This window comes from Rhodotorula paludigena, assembly GCF_050403205.1.
Source record: "Rhodotorula paludigena JCM10292 DNA, Rt_paludigena_JCM10292v1_ctg26, whole genome shotgun sequence".
NCBI classification, from domain to species: domain Eukaryota; kingdom Fungi; phylum Basidiomycota; class Microbotryomycetes; order Sporidiobolales; family Sporidiobolaceae; genus Rhodotorula; species Rhodotorula paludigena.
The window spans coordinates 195,890-211,287 of record NW_027481432.1 but is presented as its reverse complement, the minus strand read 5'-3'; the positions used below and the strand labels follow the sequence as shown (position 1 = coordinate 211,287).

Below are 15,398 nucleotides of genomic sequence, written 5' to 3'. Positions count from 1 at the left end.
GCGAGAGATGACGCCCGGCGGAGGGCAGCAGCGGCACTCGCAGCGGGCGGTCTTGCGTGTGCGTGTGCTAGTGCCTGAGCTCTGTCTCGAACCTGGGAATGCTCCCTCGGCTGCTTAAGCTGCGGCGAGCGCGCGGCAGAGGAAGCAGAACGAGTCGAGGAGGCGATGCACCCGACAGGACTCGGCCCGACACGCCTCTCTCCGGGACGAGTGCAGGTCGGTGGAGTGTGTCTAGTACACGCTCAGCAGTCACTACAATCAGCCACAGCTCCACCCGGTGCGAGCGAGCGAATCGGCCGGCGTCGACGGCGTTGAGCGAGCCGTCTCTGCTCGTCCGCTCTCCCGCTCACCGCGAGGGCAGCAGCCGAGGGTCTCGAAGAGAGAGCGTGCGCAGGACGAGATGCTCGTGCACCCGCGCCACCCCGACCCGCTCCACCCGCTCGCCCCAGCCGCAACCGCGTCGTCGTCGTCGTCCTCTCGCCCGCCGATCCCGCTCTCGCGCTCGCACTCGCGCACGAGCACCCGCCAGCCGCGCGCACCCTTCGCCAGCGTCCAGGCTCACCCGCCAGCGTCCTCCGCCAGCCGACCGGGAGCGATGGCAGCCCCCGCGAAACCTCCCGCCGCTCCTTCAGCCAACCTCGCCCCGCCCGCTCGTCAACCCCTCCAGGAGAACCTGCAGCCTGCTCAGCCTCCACTACAGGGCGCTGATAAACCCACAGACAAGCCAAAGGACCGCGCAAAGCTCACAGAGCAGTGGGGCGAGCCCCCGAGGCGCATCCGCAGGGAGAACGTCCACCTCGCTCGCGGCGACCTCCTCGGCGAGGTGTGTCCAGCCGGCTTTTCTCGCACCTTTGGAACCTCACGTTGACCATACGGCTGCTCCGCCGCGGGAACAGGGCGGGTTCGCTCGCGTCTACCTCTGCACCGAACCCGATGGCGTCTCGTACAAGGCCCTCAAGGTCATCGACAAGCGCCAGCTCAAGTCGACAAAGACCAAGGCAAAGGTCTGTCTGATCACGAAATGTTTGTTGCTCCGAAGAGCGCGCTGATGCCCTCCGCCCGCAGCTCTTTGCCGAGATCAAGATCCACCAGGCCATGCAGCACCCCAACATCATTGCGTTCGAGCACTGCTTCGAAGACGAAGGCAACGTCTACATGCAGCTCGAGCTGTGCTCCAACGGCGTGCGTCTCCTCGCCGCCCCTCCGGACCTCCCTCGCTGACCCTCTCGCTCGTTCCGCGCGCAGTCCCTCCTCGACCTCCTCCGCACGCGCAAGCGCTACTCGGAGCCCGAAGCGCGCTTCTACCTCACGCAGCTCGTCGGCGCGTGCGACTACATGCACAGCAACAGCGTCATCCACCGCGACCTCAAGCTCGGCAACCTCATGCTCGACGCAAACATGGACCTCCGCGTAGGCGACTTTGGCCTCGCCGCGCTCGTCAAGTTTCCCGGAGAACGCAAAAAGTGCGCCCGATTCCTCCCTCCCCCTCTCTTTCGCTCTCTCGCTGGCTGGCGAGGCGGACGGACGCGGTTGCTCACCGCGTCGAACCCGCTTGCAGGACCATCTGCGGCACGCCCAACTACATCGCGCCCGAGATCCTGTTCGACACGCAGAGCGGTCACTCGTTCGAGGTCGACATCTGGAGCATCGGCGTCATCCTGTGCGTCTGCCGGACTCGTTGACGCTCTCTCGGGGTCGGGACGAGGTTGAATCGCGGCCGTCGGCAGTGCGCGCTTCAGGACCGGTGGGACTTACGCTTATGTCCCTGTACAGCTACACCCTCCTCGTCGGCAAGCCGCCGTTCCAGACCAAGGATGTCAAGAATATCTACCGGTCTGTTTTTGCCCTCGAACGCCCCTCTCTCGCGACCACCTCTCTCAGCGACTGACCCTCTCCCGCGTGTGCGTACAGAAAAATTCGCGACAACGCCTACGCGTTTCCCCCCTCGCACACGCTCTCTCCCGAATCCGTCTCGCTCATCTCGTGGATCCTCCAACCGACCCCGTCCTCGCGGCCCTCGCTCGCGCAGATCCTCGCACACGACTGGTTCACGACGGGCCCGTTCCCGTCGCGCGTGAGCACGCGCGCGCTCGACCCGCTCGCGGCCGAGCGCATGTGCGACGAGTGGCGCTGGATGACGCGGCGCGAGGCGAGAGAGCACTTTGCGGGCGTCAAGCGCAGGAGCGGGTTTGTCGAGCCCGCGCCCGAGGCCGAGGGAGGCGAGGACGCAAAGGCGCTCGGGAGGTGGGAGGCTGTCAGTCAGGCGCTGCCGGTCGTGGCCGAGGCGCCCGGGGCGGAGGAGGAGGAGGAGGACGAGGGCAGGAAGAGGCGGCCGACGAGGATGGTCCGCGCCAGCGAGGAGAAGGAGGCGAAGGGCCGCGTCGAGAAGGAGGTGCGGCAGGCGACGGCGCCGGAGAGCCCCATCAGCGAGCTGCTGCGGTGCGTGGCGTTCCTCACTGCCTGTGTCCTGCTCGAGCCCTCCTCTATCGAGCTCGTTTTGACTCCTTCTCGATGGATTTGCTGCGCAGCTCGGCACGCAAACCACTCATGGTCTCGCCGTCTTCGCGCGGTGCCATCTCGGACGCCGCCTCGCGCCGCACCGCCGTCCCCTCTTCCTCCCTGCAGCAACGCCTCGCCGCCGCCTCTTCATCGTCCGCGACCTCCGCACCGGCCTCCCAGAGTCAGCCTCCTCCGCCACAGCAGCCTGCGTTCCAGCGCCCGCGCACAACCAGCAGCAGCACGACCGCGACGACGACCTCGGCACGAGAAAGTGCCACAGCTGCGTCGGCACCTACGGCCGCGCCCGGATCACCCCGCTCGCGGCACCGCCGCGCCGTAGCGCAGGTCGACGCGCACGCGCCGGCGCCTGCCACAACCGCAGCAGCCAAGACGACGACGCACGGCTCGCGGTCGCTGTACGACGCGACGTGGCGGTCGTTCGACGCGTTCCTCGCATGCTCCGCGGCTGCCGACGTGGCTGCACTTGCATCCGCGTCCGCGACGGCGTCGGCCGACCCGGAGCAGGAACGCCCGAGGGTGTTCATCACGAGCTGGGTCGACTATACGCACAAGTATGGGACGGCGTACAGCCTGACGGACGGGACAGCGGGGCTGTACTTCAACGACTCGACGACGATGGTGCTCAGTCCGGATAAGGAGTGAGTCCTCCGGTTTCGTCTCAGGCCTGCTTGCGGCGCCATCGAAGTCGTAAGCATGCTCCGTACAGCACTAGCGACTCACTCACGCTCGCTGCAGGCACTTTGACTACATCTCGAACCGCCAGTCGAACATCTATACGCGGCGGCATCACACGCTCTCTTCCGTGCCCGAGGCGCTCGAGCGCAAGGCGTACCTCTTGCGGTACTTTGAGGACTACATGGCCAAGACGCTGCGTCGCGACGTCAGCTGGACGTTCGAGGACGTCGAGCGGAGAAAGAACATGGATTTCCTCGTCAAGTACTACCGCATGAAGAGCGCCATCGTGTTCAAGATGAGCAACGATGTCCTCCAGGTGCGATGCGCCTCTCGACCGTGATTAGGCGAGAGCGATACTGACGCTGCGACTGGCCGGCAGTTCAACTTCTACGACCACCACAAGCTCATCATCTCGCAAGGCGGACATATCCTCACCTTCATCGACCCGTCCTTCGGCCTCTCCACGCACAGCCTCCCCTCCCTCTTCCGCCTCGCCGCCTCGCTCGGGCACTACTCGTCACGCGCACCTGTCGACGGGAGCGGAAAGGCGCAGCAGCTTGCGCGCGTCCGAGTCCTGCTCGAGAAGGTCGAGTACTGCAGGGACGTGCTCCACACGCTCGCGAATCGCAAATCGTCAACGGCGCCGGCCGGCGACGCAAAAGAACGGCGATGATCGCCCCTTCACTCAGCCCGTGATACCCATACTCCTTCGGCATTTCTACCTCGTCCCCTTTTAAGCCTCGCTCTCCTTGTTGCATCCCTTCTTACCAGCCCGTCTTGTACGCTTGCCCCTTCTTCGTCCTCGCAATTGTCTTTCTGCATTGTCTCCCTTCCCGTCTCCTTTTTCTCTTCCCTCAGCAGCGGCTCGTAGTGCACCCTCGCATTCGCACCCGGCACCTTCGCACGCACCGCAGCCTTCCGGTTTCCGCGCGCTTCTACTTCCATTTTGCGTTCTGTGCCCGCACCCTGATTGCGTCCAGCGGAGGTGTCATCAGCCCAGCAACCTCGAACTCGACGCTTGCGGCCGAACCGAGTGTGTCGCTCACGACGTCCATCAGGCGCCCGACGCTTTCTGCCGAGTCGGCGCCCGTAAAGTCGGCAACGCCGTTTAGCGCGTCGAGAGCCGTCTCGAGTGCGCGGAGGATGTACGCGTCGGGCACGACGGCGGCGGTGGAGGAAGGTGCCGCGCCGGGCAGGCGACAGAGGTACCGCCGTCGGAGGAGGGTCGCAAAGACGAGCGCTTGGTGCCTGAAGCTGTCGAGTCGGGGATCGTCCTGCGCTCGAGCTCCATCAGACGGAGGCGCGGGCGGGAGGAGCTTGCGCGCGGCGAGTTCGAGCGTCGCGACGATCCACCACTCGGGCATGCTCGCTGGCTCGGTCTTCTTGTTGAGCTTGAGCTTGGCACTGTACGCGTCTGCGCGTAGGGTTGTCAGGATTGACGCCACAGTGTGTTCCGGGCGGAGCTGATGTTCCGGCTGAGGCGTCTGAAGCAGCTGGAGTGTGCCCTGAGGGAGCGCAAGCACAAAGTCACTGCCAGGCCCCGCTGCGCAGGGTCAAGACAGGTGCACACGTCTTGGACCGGCCCAGACATGCCCACAAATGCATTCTCGACGTCTTTGCCGAGCGGCTGGCCTGTCCGCGGCACCTTGATGTTGAGCCTGACGAGCGTTGCAATCTCGGTCGACTCGTCCGCCGACAGCGGCGGCGGTTGGAACGGCTTTGCACGCGCGCCGCAGACCTGCTTATGCAGTGGCCAGATCTGCGCACAGTGGGAGCCGAATGAGCCTCGTGCGAATGCAAGACAGCGGGTGAAAGAGTCCGGACGTGCGAGTTTCTGGTGTTGCGCGCCGCAGAAGAGGATCTCGAGCCCGGCACTGCGGCAGCCGGGGCACGCGAGCTTGGTCTTTGTCGCACAGACGCTGCATGGGTGGTCCCGAAGGAACTCCATGGTCGTTCAGCGAAAGAGGAGGGACTTGTGCGAAACGGCTTGGCAAGGTCGCAGGAACGACTTCGTGGGTGCTTGCGCGACTGACGAAGGATTTGCAAAATACGTCTAAGCCAGGCGTTGTGCGTCGTTGCCGTCGAACATGGAGAAGAACAGGTTGCCCTCGAACGCAGGGCGTCTCCGGCTGTACAGAGCTGAAAGCCTCACGCTATCGGTTGATTGACTGCTTGAATCAGCGATGTCGAGCTGTCTAGCTTGCTCGCAGCGTTGCGCTCCGGCCGCGGCTTCATCAGCTCGAAGCACACCTGGGTTGTGGCTCTGGCTCGTGCGGCGCCAGACAGTTTCGATCGCGGCGCAGGCTCCATTGAAACTGGTACGACAGCCAGTAGCGGGCCGCTGGGCTCCCTCAAGCCGCATTCTGGTACAGAGGGAGGGTGCCGACACATTCGTCGGTATCTTTCGACTGTGTTTCCGTGCACAACAGGCGCCCGCTGCCTTGCTTCTGAAAGCTGCATTGTGACGAACGTTCTGTCGTCCCGCCGACGTGGCTTTGCCGATCGACACGCTCTCTCTTGCTGAATTCGCTCGGCAGAATTGTACCGCTTGTTCGCAAAGACCCTTCCGGCTACGCGCTCTTGGCCTTGCCCTTTTCGAGGGTCCTCATCGCGCGCGTCATCCTCGCGCCATAGTCGACCGCCATGGCAAGCGGGACGAGCATGAAGGGCACGTACGACACGAGGAGCTTGGTGAGCTGCGGCTGCGTCAGACCGGGCGTGGTGAGGACCGTTGCGATGCAGGCGAACGTCGTGGTCGACGACGAGGCGCCGTAGAGGGCTAGGAGCGGGTAGATGGTCGATTGGCCTGCCGAAGAGGGAGGTGAGCGCGGGGTGAGCAGAAGAAAGAAAGTGATGCGCACGCTTCCAGAGCCCGCGCACACCGAGGAAGAAGACCGGTAGCTGGAAGAGCACCTCAAGGATGATGAAGCTCTGCGAAAAGCGGCGCATATGTCAGGAAGAGAGCGCCGAAGCGAAGGAAGCGGAACAAGACTTGCCTGGAACCAGGCGAAAAGGGGCGCGGTGGCGTTTGTCAGGAGTGGGTCCTCTTTTGCCGCAAAGATGACTGGTGACAGGATCCGTCAGGTGAAGGTACAAGCGGCTTCAGGAAGTTTGAGCAGGCGTACAGATCTCGCGAAGCCAGGCCGGCGAGAAGTACTCGGCGCAGAAGAGCGCTTGTACGTCTGTGAGAGGTCGGGAGGGTGAGATAGCGCTCTCGCATTCTTTGCAAGCTATCAGACTCGCCCACGAGGAGGGTTGCCGGGATGTGGACGGCGAGGAAGGTGCTGAGGAGGAGAAGTCCGAGGTCAGCGAGCTCGCGCAAGGTCTGACGCGTCGCTCAGTGCGCCCGTACAGGTAGACCCAGTCGCGTGCGCGTTGCGAGAGCATCCTGGCGGGTTGCGGTGAAAGTCAAAGTCGCGTCGGATCGCGTCTCTCCGCCGTCTCATCAGCACGGTGTCGCCGCGCGAGCACACCCACAGGCCATGGCCAAGAAGAGCAGGAGCAAGTCGGGCACGCCGAGCAAGATCGAGACGATCACGCTCGAATCGGACACGGACGACGCCGCGGCCGCCCCGACCGCCAACGGGCAGCACAGCGACGGCGACGGCGACGACGATGTCAAGCTCGTCGATGGGAGCGACGCAGGCTCGCCCACTGCAGTCAAGGCGCACGACGAAGCCGAGTACAAGCCAGACTCGCCCAAGCAGAAGCGCGTCGCTGCTCCCGTGCGTTCCCTCGTTCGCCTCGTCCCGGGTCGTCGAGATCGCTGCCCCCGCTCACCTCGTGCTTGCCCGCCTGCAGGCTGACGACGGAGATGCTGCTCGTCAGAAGTTCATGCGGGCTCAAATCGCAAAGGTCATCAGCAAGGTGCGTGATATCACACCGCCTCACACGACCTCGCTCCCGTTGACATCGTCCTTCACCTCGATCTCCAGGCCCACGCGTACACCAAAGTCCTCGAGGAATTTCGCGTGCGCTCGACATCTCATTCAGCTCCTCGAAAATTGCCACACTGACCTGCATCGGGCTCCTTCACAGGAAAGGGCACGAGCAGCTGCTGGCGAGAAGGCAGAGGACGACGCGAACGAGGACGACGATGGCGACGATGCATCACCGGACGGCAAACGCAAGCGAGGCAAGAATGTCAACGGACGCAAGAAGAAGAAGCTCGGCAAGAACGACGTCCCGCCGCTCAAGCTTCCGCAGAGCAAGCTCGTTTCGGGTGGCACGCTCAAGGACTACCAACTTGAGGGCATGAACTGGATGATCCAGCGCTATTTGTATGACCTGGGCGGCGGCATCGTGCGTGCTGGTTCCCGCTGCTCTTGTCCTCCTCATGCCTAACCCCCCATTCCCATCGCAGCTTGCCGACGAGATGGGCACAGGCAAGACGCTCCAGACGATCTCGTTCCTCGCTTTCCTCTATGAGCACATTCACAAGCCGGAGCGACCCGACAAAGACAAGCCCAGCATCGTTGTCATGCCCAAGGCGGTGCTCGACAACTGGGCGAACGAGTGTGCAAGGTGAGACTATTGCATGGACTCCCGTTGACGCGATACTGATCACACCGCGACAGGTTTGCTCCCGAGCTCCCGGTGCTCGTCTATCGCGGCACGAAGGAGGAGCGTGCAGAGCTGCGCCGCAAGCATCTCCGCCTCAAAGGCCTCACGCCGCAGCAGCTGCCGTACAAGCGCACCAAGCCGTACCCGATCATCCTCATCACCTGTACGCTGCGGCCTTCGACGACCGGAACACACCCACTCATGCTTCTTGTACGCAGACGAGATTCTTCGCCGCGATATCGACTGGTTCAAGCTTCTCGAATACGACCTCATCGCGTGCGACGAAGCGCACAAGGTCAAGAATAGCAAGGGAAAGTAGGTCACACGCGCTTTCATCCACGAGAAATGCCACCGGATTGACCTTCTCAACCACAAGGTCGCTCGCCGCCCTCCGGCAGATCAAGGGCAACTTCCGCCTCTTGCTCACAGGCACGCCATTGGTATGTACTCTTTGGAGTCTGGATCGCGCAACAGCTGACTCGCTTCGCTTCGCAGCAAAACAGCCTCCACGAGCTGTTCAGCCTCCTCTCGTTTGTCCTGCCGAAAGTCTTCGACGACGAGGACTCGTTCATCCGGTCCTTCCAATTCGACTCGATCACGGGCTCGGAGGCGGAGCGGCTCTCGAGCCAGGACGAGATGACGCTGCTCGTCACGCAGCTGCAGGAGATCCTGCAGCCGTTCATGCTCCGCCGGCGCAAGAAGGACGTCGTCCACAATTTGCCGCTAAAGAAGGAGTACGTGGCTTGCAGCCGTCTCTCTCGCAGCTTGCTGACCGTACTGCGACAGGTACGTCTTGAAGGCGCCGATCACAGTCCAGCAGAAGCTGCTCCTCGATGCGGCCAAGGAGTACGTCGATACACCTGCTGTGCCTCTGGCGCGTACGAGACTGACGAAAGCAATCTTGCGCAGGTCCACCGATGCCCTCCGCGTCGCCATGGCCGAGCTTCACCTCCGCTCGGCGACTCCCTCTACTGCCCCCACCTCGCCCGCAGCGCTCTCGCCCGCTCCCTCCGAAACCGGCTCGTCCCGCGGCTCGCGCCAGAAGGGCAAGCGCGGCCGCGAGATCATCGACCTCTCGCTCCTCGAAGACGGTGACGACGAGGCGGCGTCGTCGGCGGCTGGCGAGAACTCGCCGCGGCGGACCCGCCCGCGCCGCGCAAAGGCGAGCGCGGCGGCGAGCGTACAGTCGTACTCGGATCAGGTTGACGCGGCGGACGACGACGAGTTCGAGGAGGAGCTCGTGAGGAAGGCGGAGCAGGAGGAGCGCGCGAGGGAGAAGGTGCTGCTTGAAAAGCTCGCGGCGGATCAGAAGCGCGGTGGTGCGTGCATGTTGCTCACGAGTGCTTGCATGGCCTGTCAGTGGCTGACTGCCGGTTGCTTGGTTCGTCCGCAGGTCCGCTCAAGCAGAAGAACGCGAGGCTCTCGTCGCAGATGACGAACCTTCGGCAGATCGCCAATCACCCGTTCATCAAGGTTCCGCCGACCGGCGACGAGGTGACGGAGGACGTGGTCAACTACAGCGGCAAGATGATGCTCCTCGACCGCATTCTGCCGGAGCTTATCGCCCGCAATCACAAGGTCCGTCACTCGCTCGCTCTCGTCTCGCAGGGCTTGTCTGACCCGTCTTGCACTTGCAGGTCCTCATCTTCTCGCAATTCACCGAGATGCTCGACATCCTGCAAGACTACCTCGCGCTGCGCGAAATGATCCACTACCGTCTCGATGGCGGTTTCCACAAGATCGAGGGCATCCAGGAGCACATTGACGACTTCAACACCTCCCCGTGCGGTCCTGACGGTCAGTGGCCCCTCTCGACTGCTTACAAGACGGCCTCGTGGCTGACCAGCTTGCGTGCGAACAGAGGCCAACGTCTTCCTCGTCTCGACCAAGGCCGGAGGCGTGGGCATCAACCTCATCGGCGCCGATACCGTCATTCTGTTCGACAGCGACTGGAACCCGCAGAAGTGCGCTCCTTCGACCTCGTTTCCTCGAGACGATCTCTGACGCTCGACGCATTTCGCTCGCAGCGACTTGCAGGCGATGGACCGCGCGCACCGCATCGGGCAGACCAAGCCGGTGCTTGTCTACCGCCTCGTGTCGGACCAGACAGTCGACGAGGTCGTGCTTCGCAGCGCAACGAAGAAGCGCAAGCTCGAGCGCGTCGTGCTCGGTGCCGGTGCGTCCCGCTCTCTTCCGCTTCGCCCCTGCTCTGCCTGACCCAGCGTCCTTTCACAGATACGCTCGCCGGCGATGCGAAGGACCTGCTCGACAGCGCGAGGGGCGGCAACAAGGGCAAGGGGCGCAAAAACGGCGCAAAGGACGAGATGCTCGAGGAGCTGATGAAGCAGGTCCTAAGCGTCGAGGGGCAGGAGGTCACCCTTGCCGGTGCGGGGGCCGAGATCCTGACGGACGAGCAGCTTGAGGCATGTGCGTTGTGGCCCACTGCCTTCACAAAGTCGCTCCAGCTGACCTGTGACGCTCGGCGCAGTGCTCGACCGGTCCGACTCGGCCATGCAGTCGAACGCGTCTTCCGAGCGCGGCAAGGGCACGACCATTGCCGGGTTCGAAGTCGTCGAGACGATTGAAGAGGAGACGGTGCAGGAGAAGAACCGCCTCGCCGACCTGCTCGGCGAGGCGCACGGCGAGAGCACCACGGCGAGCGCCGAGACAAGCGATGCGGACGAGGACGATTAAACTATCCGCGGCGGCGCTTCCGCTCGCACTATCCTAGACTTGTCGTATTCCTCTGTCTTGCTATCGGACTCGCCCTTGTTTCCTACCGACGCCGCCGCTGTGCGATGATGACGCGAGTCTCGTTACACGGAGGCACGGCGGGGGACGGAAAAGACTGATGATACGAGCACGGGGAGAAGGAGGCGAGAGAGTCGTCGTTTTTGCTCAGTACTGCGAACAATCAGACACACTCGTCAGGCTCGTGCGACGACAAAAAGCGCGAAAAAGGCGGCGCACCGGCTGGTACCCGTACGGCTGCTGTTGCTGCGGCATGAAGCCCGTCATCTGGGGCATGCCCATTCCCATCCCCATGCCCATCCCCATCTGTGGCTGCTGAGGCTGCTGCTGCGCAAAGCCCGTCGGCTGCGCCCTGAGCGCATCGTACCGCCCCGCGTCCTGCGGCGGGAGGTGCGTCTTGCCGCTCGCGAACGTGCCGTCCTTCATCGAGGCAAACACGTTCGACGGCGCGTTGTGCGTCGCGCCTGTCGACGCGACCGTCGTCGAGCCCTGGTGCCCGGGCGGGAGTGGGTTGAACTCGATCGGCTGCTGGGGCTGCTGCTGTTGCTGCGGCTGCTGCTGGCCATAGCCGCCAAAGCCGGTCGCCTGGGACTGCATGAAGCCCGTCTGCTGCGGCTGCATGAACGACTGCTGCCCGCCAAAGCCCGTCTGCTGTGCGCCAAAGCCGGTTGGCTGGGCGCCGAAGCCGGTGGGTTGTGCACCAAAGCCAGTCGAGCCGAAGCCAGTCGCCTGCGGAGCAAAGCCCGTGGGCTGCGGCGCGAAGCCAGTCGGCTGGGGTGCGAAGCCCGTGGGCTGCATGCCGACAGGCGAGGTCATGCCGGCGAAGCCAGTAGGTTCTGCAGAGCTCGCCATAAATCAGTACGGTGAACCCACGCGGGAAAAAGACAGCAACGCAGACGCACGGCTCATCATGCCGCCGTTGAAGCCCGTGTGCATCGGCATGACGCCGATCGTCGTCGCGCCGGGGAAGAAGCCCGTGTTCTGCGCCTGCATCGCCGTGACGGGCATGCCCGTGCGCGTCGGCTGCAGCGGCGCGAGGAGGCCCTGGTTGGCCGCGACGGGCGCGAGCGGGCCGCGCGGCGCGTTCGGGTTGAAGCCCGTCCCTTGCGGCGTGAGGAACGCCGACGAGCCCGTCTGCTGCGGCGCCTGCGCGGCGGGCGTCGACGACGGGCGCGAGGTCGATGGGCCAATGTTGAGCTGCGCGAGGAGGCCGTCGTTGTAGGTCAGGCCCGAGTTCGAGTCGGTGCGAGCCGGCTCCGCAGGCTTGGCCGGCGACGCTGCGGCGGGTGCCGCAGGTGCGGGCGGCGCAGGCGGCGGTGTCGGCGCAGGGGGAGGCGAAGGTGCAGCCGGTGCAGCGAGAGGCGGCGAAGGTGCGGCCGCGGCGGGAGGCGACGTCGGCTTGCTCGCCGGCTTGATGTCCCACGCATCGTCGTCAAAGCCGCCGTGGAGCGGCAAGGTCGAGCTCGAGCGCTTGCGCGTCTCGACCGGCGACGACGGCGACGCGGCCCTCGCAGCGGGCGACGCGCCGCGGTTCTTCTCGAGCTCCGAAGCCGCGGCCGTGAGCGCGTTCGAATTGACCGACGTGGCGCTCGCGGCCGTGTTGCGGCGGCCGCGGCGGGGCTTGAGGGTGCCCTCGGGCCCCGAGCTGAAGAGCTGCGGCGCGGGCGGGATGGGCTCGCCGCGCGAGAGCTTCTCAGCGAGCGCGTGGTCGGCGTCGATCTGGGCCTGGCGCGGGTCGGCCGCCGGGGGGAGGGGCGACGCGCGGTCCTTGTCCGGCGTCGGCGGGGGCTTGGCGTGGCGCTCCTTGATGAAGCGCTTGACGCGGATCACGTCGCCCTCCTTGAGGCCCATGTTGCGTAGGTTCGACTCTTCAAAGTCGGGGATGAGCGTCTCGTCGATGCCCTCGTTCTCGGCGTTGCGCGCGTACCGCGTGCAGTTGTCCATGTCGCACCCGGCCTGGAGGAAAAAGTCGAACCAGTCAAAGTCGCTCCGCCGCTTGGGCGCCGGCTTGGTCACCGTCACGACCGACTTGACGGCCTCGCTCGCGCGCGACGCGTGGCGCTGCTCGCGCTCGGCGCGGCGCTGGCGCCGGGCCTCCGAGTCCTCGCGGTGGGACGACGACGGGCGCGAGCTGCCGCTGCCGCTGCCGCCAGCGTCGAGGCGGCGGATGTATGAGACGTCGTCCTCGCTCATCTTTTCGAGCGGGACCTCGATGATGACGCCGTTGACCTTGTGCAAGCGGATCTTCTGCCCGTTGAGCCCGAGGAACTCTGCCTCGACGCGGAATTGGCCCGTGCGGTCCTTCCACGTGCGCGTGCGCCCCGCATTGGGCTTCTTGACCTCGCGGCGCTTGTCCCCGGACGCACTCGACGAGCCCCCCGACTTGGTCGGCCGCGCCGCCAGCGGCGGCGGGCTCGGCTCGTCGCGCGCGTCCGCCCCGTCCGCAGCGGGGACGGGGATCGGCCTCGCGCTCGGCTGGTTCCGCATGCGGTCGCGGCGCTCTCGCTCGGCGCGCCGCTCCTTCTCGGCGCGGCGCTCGCGGTCCTTCTGCGCGCGCGCATCGGCCTCGAGCGCGGCGCGCAGCGTCGCTTCGTCCTCTGCGTCTTCGCGCGCGCGCGTGTGCGACGACGCGGTGCGGATCGGGGGCGGGGGCGGGGGCGCAGGGATCGAGCTGGCGGGAGGGGCGGGGGAGCGCGAGGGCATCGGAGGCGGTGCAGGCGCAGGAGGCGCGGGAGGAGCAGGGGGAGGCGGAGGAGCGGCCGTCTCTGCACCGGCGTCGATCTGTGCGCGAGCAAGTTGTCAGTTGTGCAGATCACAACGTGTATACGGACGTGTCCTCGCGGAACGCACCTCGATGTAGCTCGCGGGCACGACGCCCTCCTCTGCACTCCCGACCCTCCTCACCTTTGCCCACTCGTCATCGTCGCTCCCGCCGGGGATGAACACGACCCTCTCTCCCTCTGCCACGCTGAGCTCGTCGTCTCCCTGCGACTCGAAATCGTACAGCGCCGTGGCGTTCCCTTCCTGTGCGCGCGCGCCGTTCGACACGGGAGCGGCGGGGGGCGGCGGGGGGGTGGGCGGGGCGGGCGAGGCCATGGCGGAGCGGATGGGCGGGGGCGGGATTGCAGAGGTCGTCGATGTCGTGCGGATGGGCGGGGGAGGCGGGATGTAGGCGTTGCTGCCGCCGGCGGGAGGAGGGGGAGGGGGAGGGGGCGGAGGAGGAGGCGGGGGCGCGGCACCGCCGCCGTTCGTGCTCGGGAGGGGCGGGGGAGGAGGGATGGCAGTGGGCGCCTCGCTCGGGTCTGCGGCGCCCGTGCTGCCGCCCGAGCCAGACTCGATCGCACCGACGATGCTCTGGAAGTCGCCCTTGTTGTTGACGACAAAGTGGAGCTCTTCGGCGGGTGCAGAAGTAAAGGCAAAGCGGATGTGCTTCTCCTTCTCCGTCTTGAAGTTGACGATGGTCGAGAGCGGGAACTGCTGCACGGGAGCCTGCAGGAGCCACGACCCGACAGATCAGCGAGGCGTCGCGAGAAAAGATCGGCTCGGGACGCACCTTGTCGCTCTCGCTCGCAAAGAAGACGTTGCCGTTGCCGACGCCGAGCGTTCCCTTCTTCTTCTTCTTCTTTGCGTCGAGCATCTGCGAGTGATCGCCGACCGTCAGCCCAAGTTCGGGCACCCCAGGTAGCACCGCGCACGTACCGTCACACTCCAAGTCTGGATGTTGGCCGGGTCAGCGGGCGCGGAAGGCGCGGCTGCGCCTGCACTGGCGGCGAGACCAGCTGCGGCGGCAGTTGCAGCGGGAGCGGCATAGGCAGCTGCGCCCGCGTCCTCCTCGTCGTACTGCTCTTCCGCGTACTCCTGCGAGGAGTGAGATGAGTGTCAGAGAGAGTCAGAACGTCCAGGAGGGAGCGACGGACCTGCTGCGGGTCGTCGGCCTCTGCAGCCTGCGCGGCCTCTTCCGCGCCCTCTCCACCCTGTCGCGCAATGCGGGTGAGCTCAGATCAGGTCGCGCGCGCTGTCGAGGAAGGAGCGCACCTCGATGTAGGTGGCGGGGACGAAGCCGACGCCCTGGTCTGCGCCGGTGCGTCGGCACAGGACCCAGTCGCCGTCCTCCTCGAGGAGCTCGAGGTGCTCGCCCTCGTGGATGGGCATCTCCTCGTCGTTCTCGAGCGCGCCGGTTGCGTCGTCTACGGCGGGCGCATAGTCGTAGAGGGCGGTGGTGGCGCGGAGTGCGTCGACGGGGACGAGATAGGACGCGGGGACGAGGCCGAGCTGCGGTGCGTCGGCGGGGTCTGCCGTCTTGAGCTTGACCTTTGTCCAGCTGTTGCGCGGAGGGTGCTCCCGTCAGTGCGCGTGCCCGGGCACACGAAGGGGAGGAGAGAGCGTCGTCGTCGTCACGCACTCGGGGTCGCTGTCGTCGACGACCCAGAGCACCTGGTCCTCGGCGACGGAGAGCTCGTCTGCGTCGGTGGCCTCGTAGGCAAACTCTGCGCGAGCGAGTGCGCGGTACGTCGCCATGGTGCGCGGTGCTCGGCGGGGGCGGGTGGTCGAAGCGATGCGGGTCGGGTGGGGGAAACGAGGTGACGAAGAGCGCGAGGCGGGGCAGGGCAGAGCGCAGGTCCGACCTAGCCGTGCTTGACAGTCGCACTCGCAAGTCTGTCTGCGCTCTTACGCGGCAGGGAGCGCGTGGTTGCGGTCGTCGTCGTTGTCGGTGTCGTTGCCCGCGTCGGCCGGGGCCTTTCCCCTTCCCCCTTTGCCCGCAGCCGCTTCTCTCGCAGTCGCTGCCTCCCCTGAGCTCGACTCCGCGTTCGTCGGAACTTCGGAGTGCGCGCGCCCCTCATCTCGCCCGAGGTTCCGGTATCTCGCCCTCTGCTCCCGCTCGCCTCGTT

General features: G+C 65.6%; 5 protein-coding genes across 5 annotated transcripts; 2 read left to right on the top strand and 3 right to left on the bottom strand.

The window, feature by feature from the left end:
• Positions 1–400: 400 nt before the first annotated feature.
• On the top strand, positions 401–3,868 carry JCM10292_006397 (CDC5/polo family serine/threonine-protein kinase; the record flags this gene model as incomplete). Its single annotated transcript, XM_076649662.1, has 10 exons — positions 401–823; positions 897–1,004; positions 1,066–1,182; positions 1,246–1,463; positions 1,559–1,660; positions 1,774–1,833; positions 1,912–2,439; positions 2,529–3,158; positions 3,256–3,511; positions 3,575–3,868. The coding sequence occupies 10 exons, from the start codon at positions 401–403 to the stop codon at positions 3,866–3,868; spliced, it is 2,736 nt and encodes a 911-aa protein (XP_076504841.1).
• A 262-nt stretch (positions 3,869–4,130) lies between these two features.
• JCM10292_006396 (zinc finger MYND domain-containing protein) lies at positions 4,131–5,143 on the bottom strand (the record flags this gene model as incomplete). The annotated part of the gene is made up of 3 exons (XM_076649661.1): positions 4,131–4,700; positions 4,766–4,954; positions 5,024–5,143. The coding sequence occupies 3 exons, from the start codon at positions 5,141–5,143 to the stop codon at positions 4,131–4,133; spliced, it is 879 nt and encodes a 292-aa protein (XP_076504840.1).
• A 622-nt stretch (positions 5,144–5,765) lies between these two features.
• Positions 5,766–6,582, bottom strand: EMA19 (Ema19p; the record flags this gene model as incomplete). The annotated part of the gene is made up of 6 exons (XM_076649660.1): positions 5,766–6,001; positions 6,057–6,126; positions 6,192–6,259; positions 6,321–6,377; positions 6,439–6,479; positions 6,548–6,582. The coding sequence occupies 6 exons, from the start codon at positions 6,580–6,582 to the stop codon at positions 5,766–5,768; spliced, it is 507 nt and encodes a 168-aa protein (XP_076504839.1).
• A 95-nt stretch (positions 6,583–6,677) lies between these two features.
• On the top strand, positions 6,678–10,452 carry JCM10292_006394 (DEAD/DEAH box helicase; the record flags this gene model as incomplete). Its single annotated transcript, XM_076649659.1, has 17 exons — positions 6,678–6,920; positions 6,997–7,062; positions 7,131–7,166; positions 7,234–7,497; positions 7,559–7,719; positions 7,773–7,921; positions 7,977–8,073; positions 8,135–8,198; positions 8,254–8,492; positions 8,545–8,604; positions 8,668–9,077; positions 9,152–9,336; positions 9,396–9,555; positions 9,620–9,722; positions 9,786–9,934; positions 9,994–10,185; positions 10,247–10,452. The coding sequence occupies 17 exons, from the start codon at positions 6,678–6,680 to the stop codon at positions 10,450–10,452; spliced, it is 2,784 nt and encodes a 927-aa protein (XP_076504838.1).
• A 204-nt stretch (positions 10,453–10,656) lies between these two features.
• Positions 10,657–15,027, bottom strand: SLA1 (cytoskeletal protein-binding protein SLA1; the record flags this gene model as incomplete). The annotated part of the gene is made up of 9 exons (XM_076649658.1): positions 10,657–10,662; positions 10,729–11,345; positions 11,412–13,290; positions 13,360–13,998; positions 14,063–14,146; positions 14,209–14,367; positions 14,427–14,483; positions 14,545–14,830; positions 14,912–15,027. The coding sequence occupies 9 exons, from the start codon at positions 15,025–15,027 to the stop codon at positions 10,657–10,659; spliced, it is 3,843 nt and encodes a 1,280-aa protein (XP_076504837.1).
• Positions 15,028–15,398: the final 371 nt, after the last annotated feature.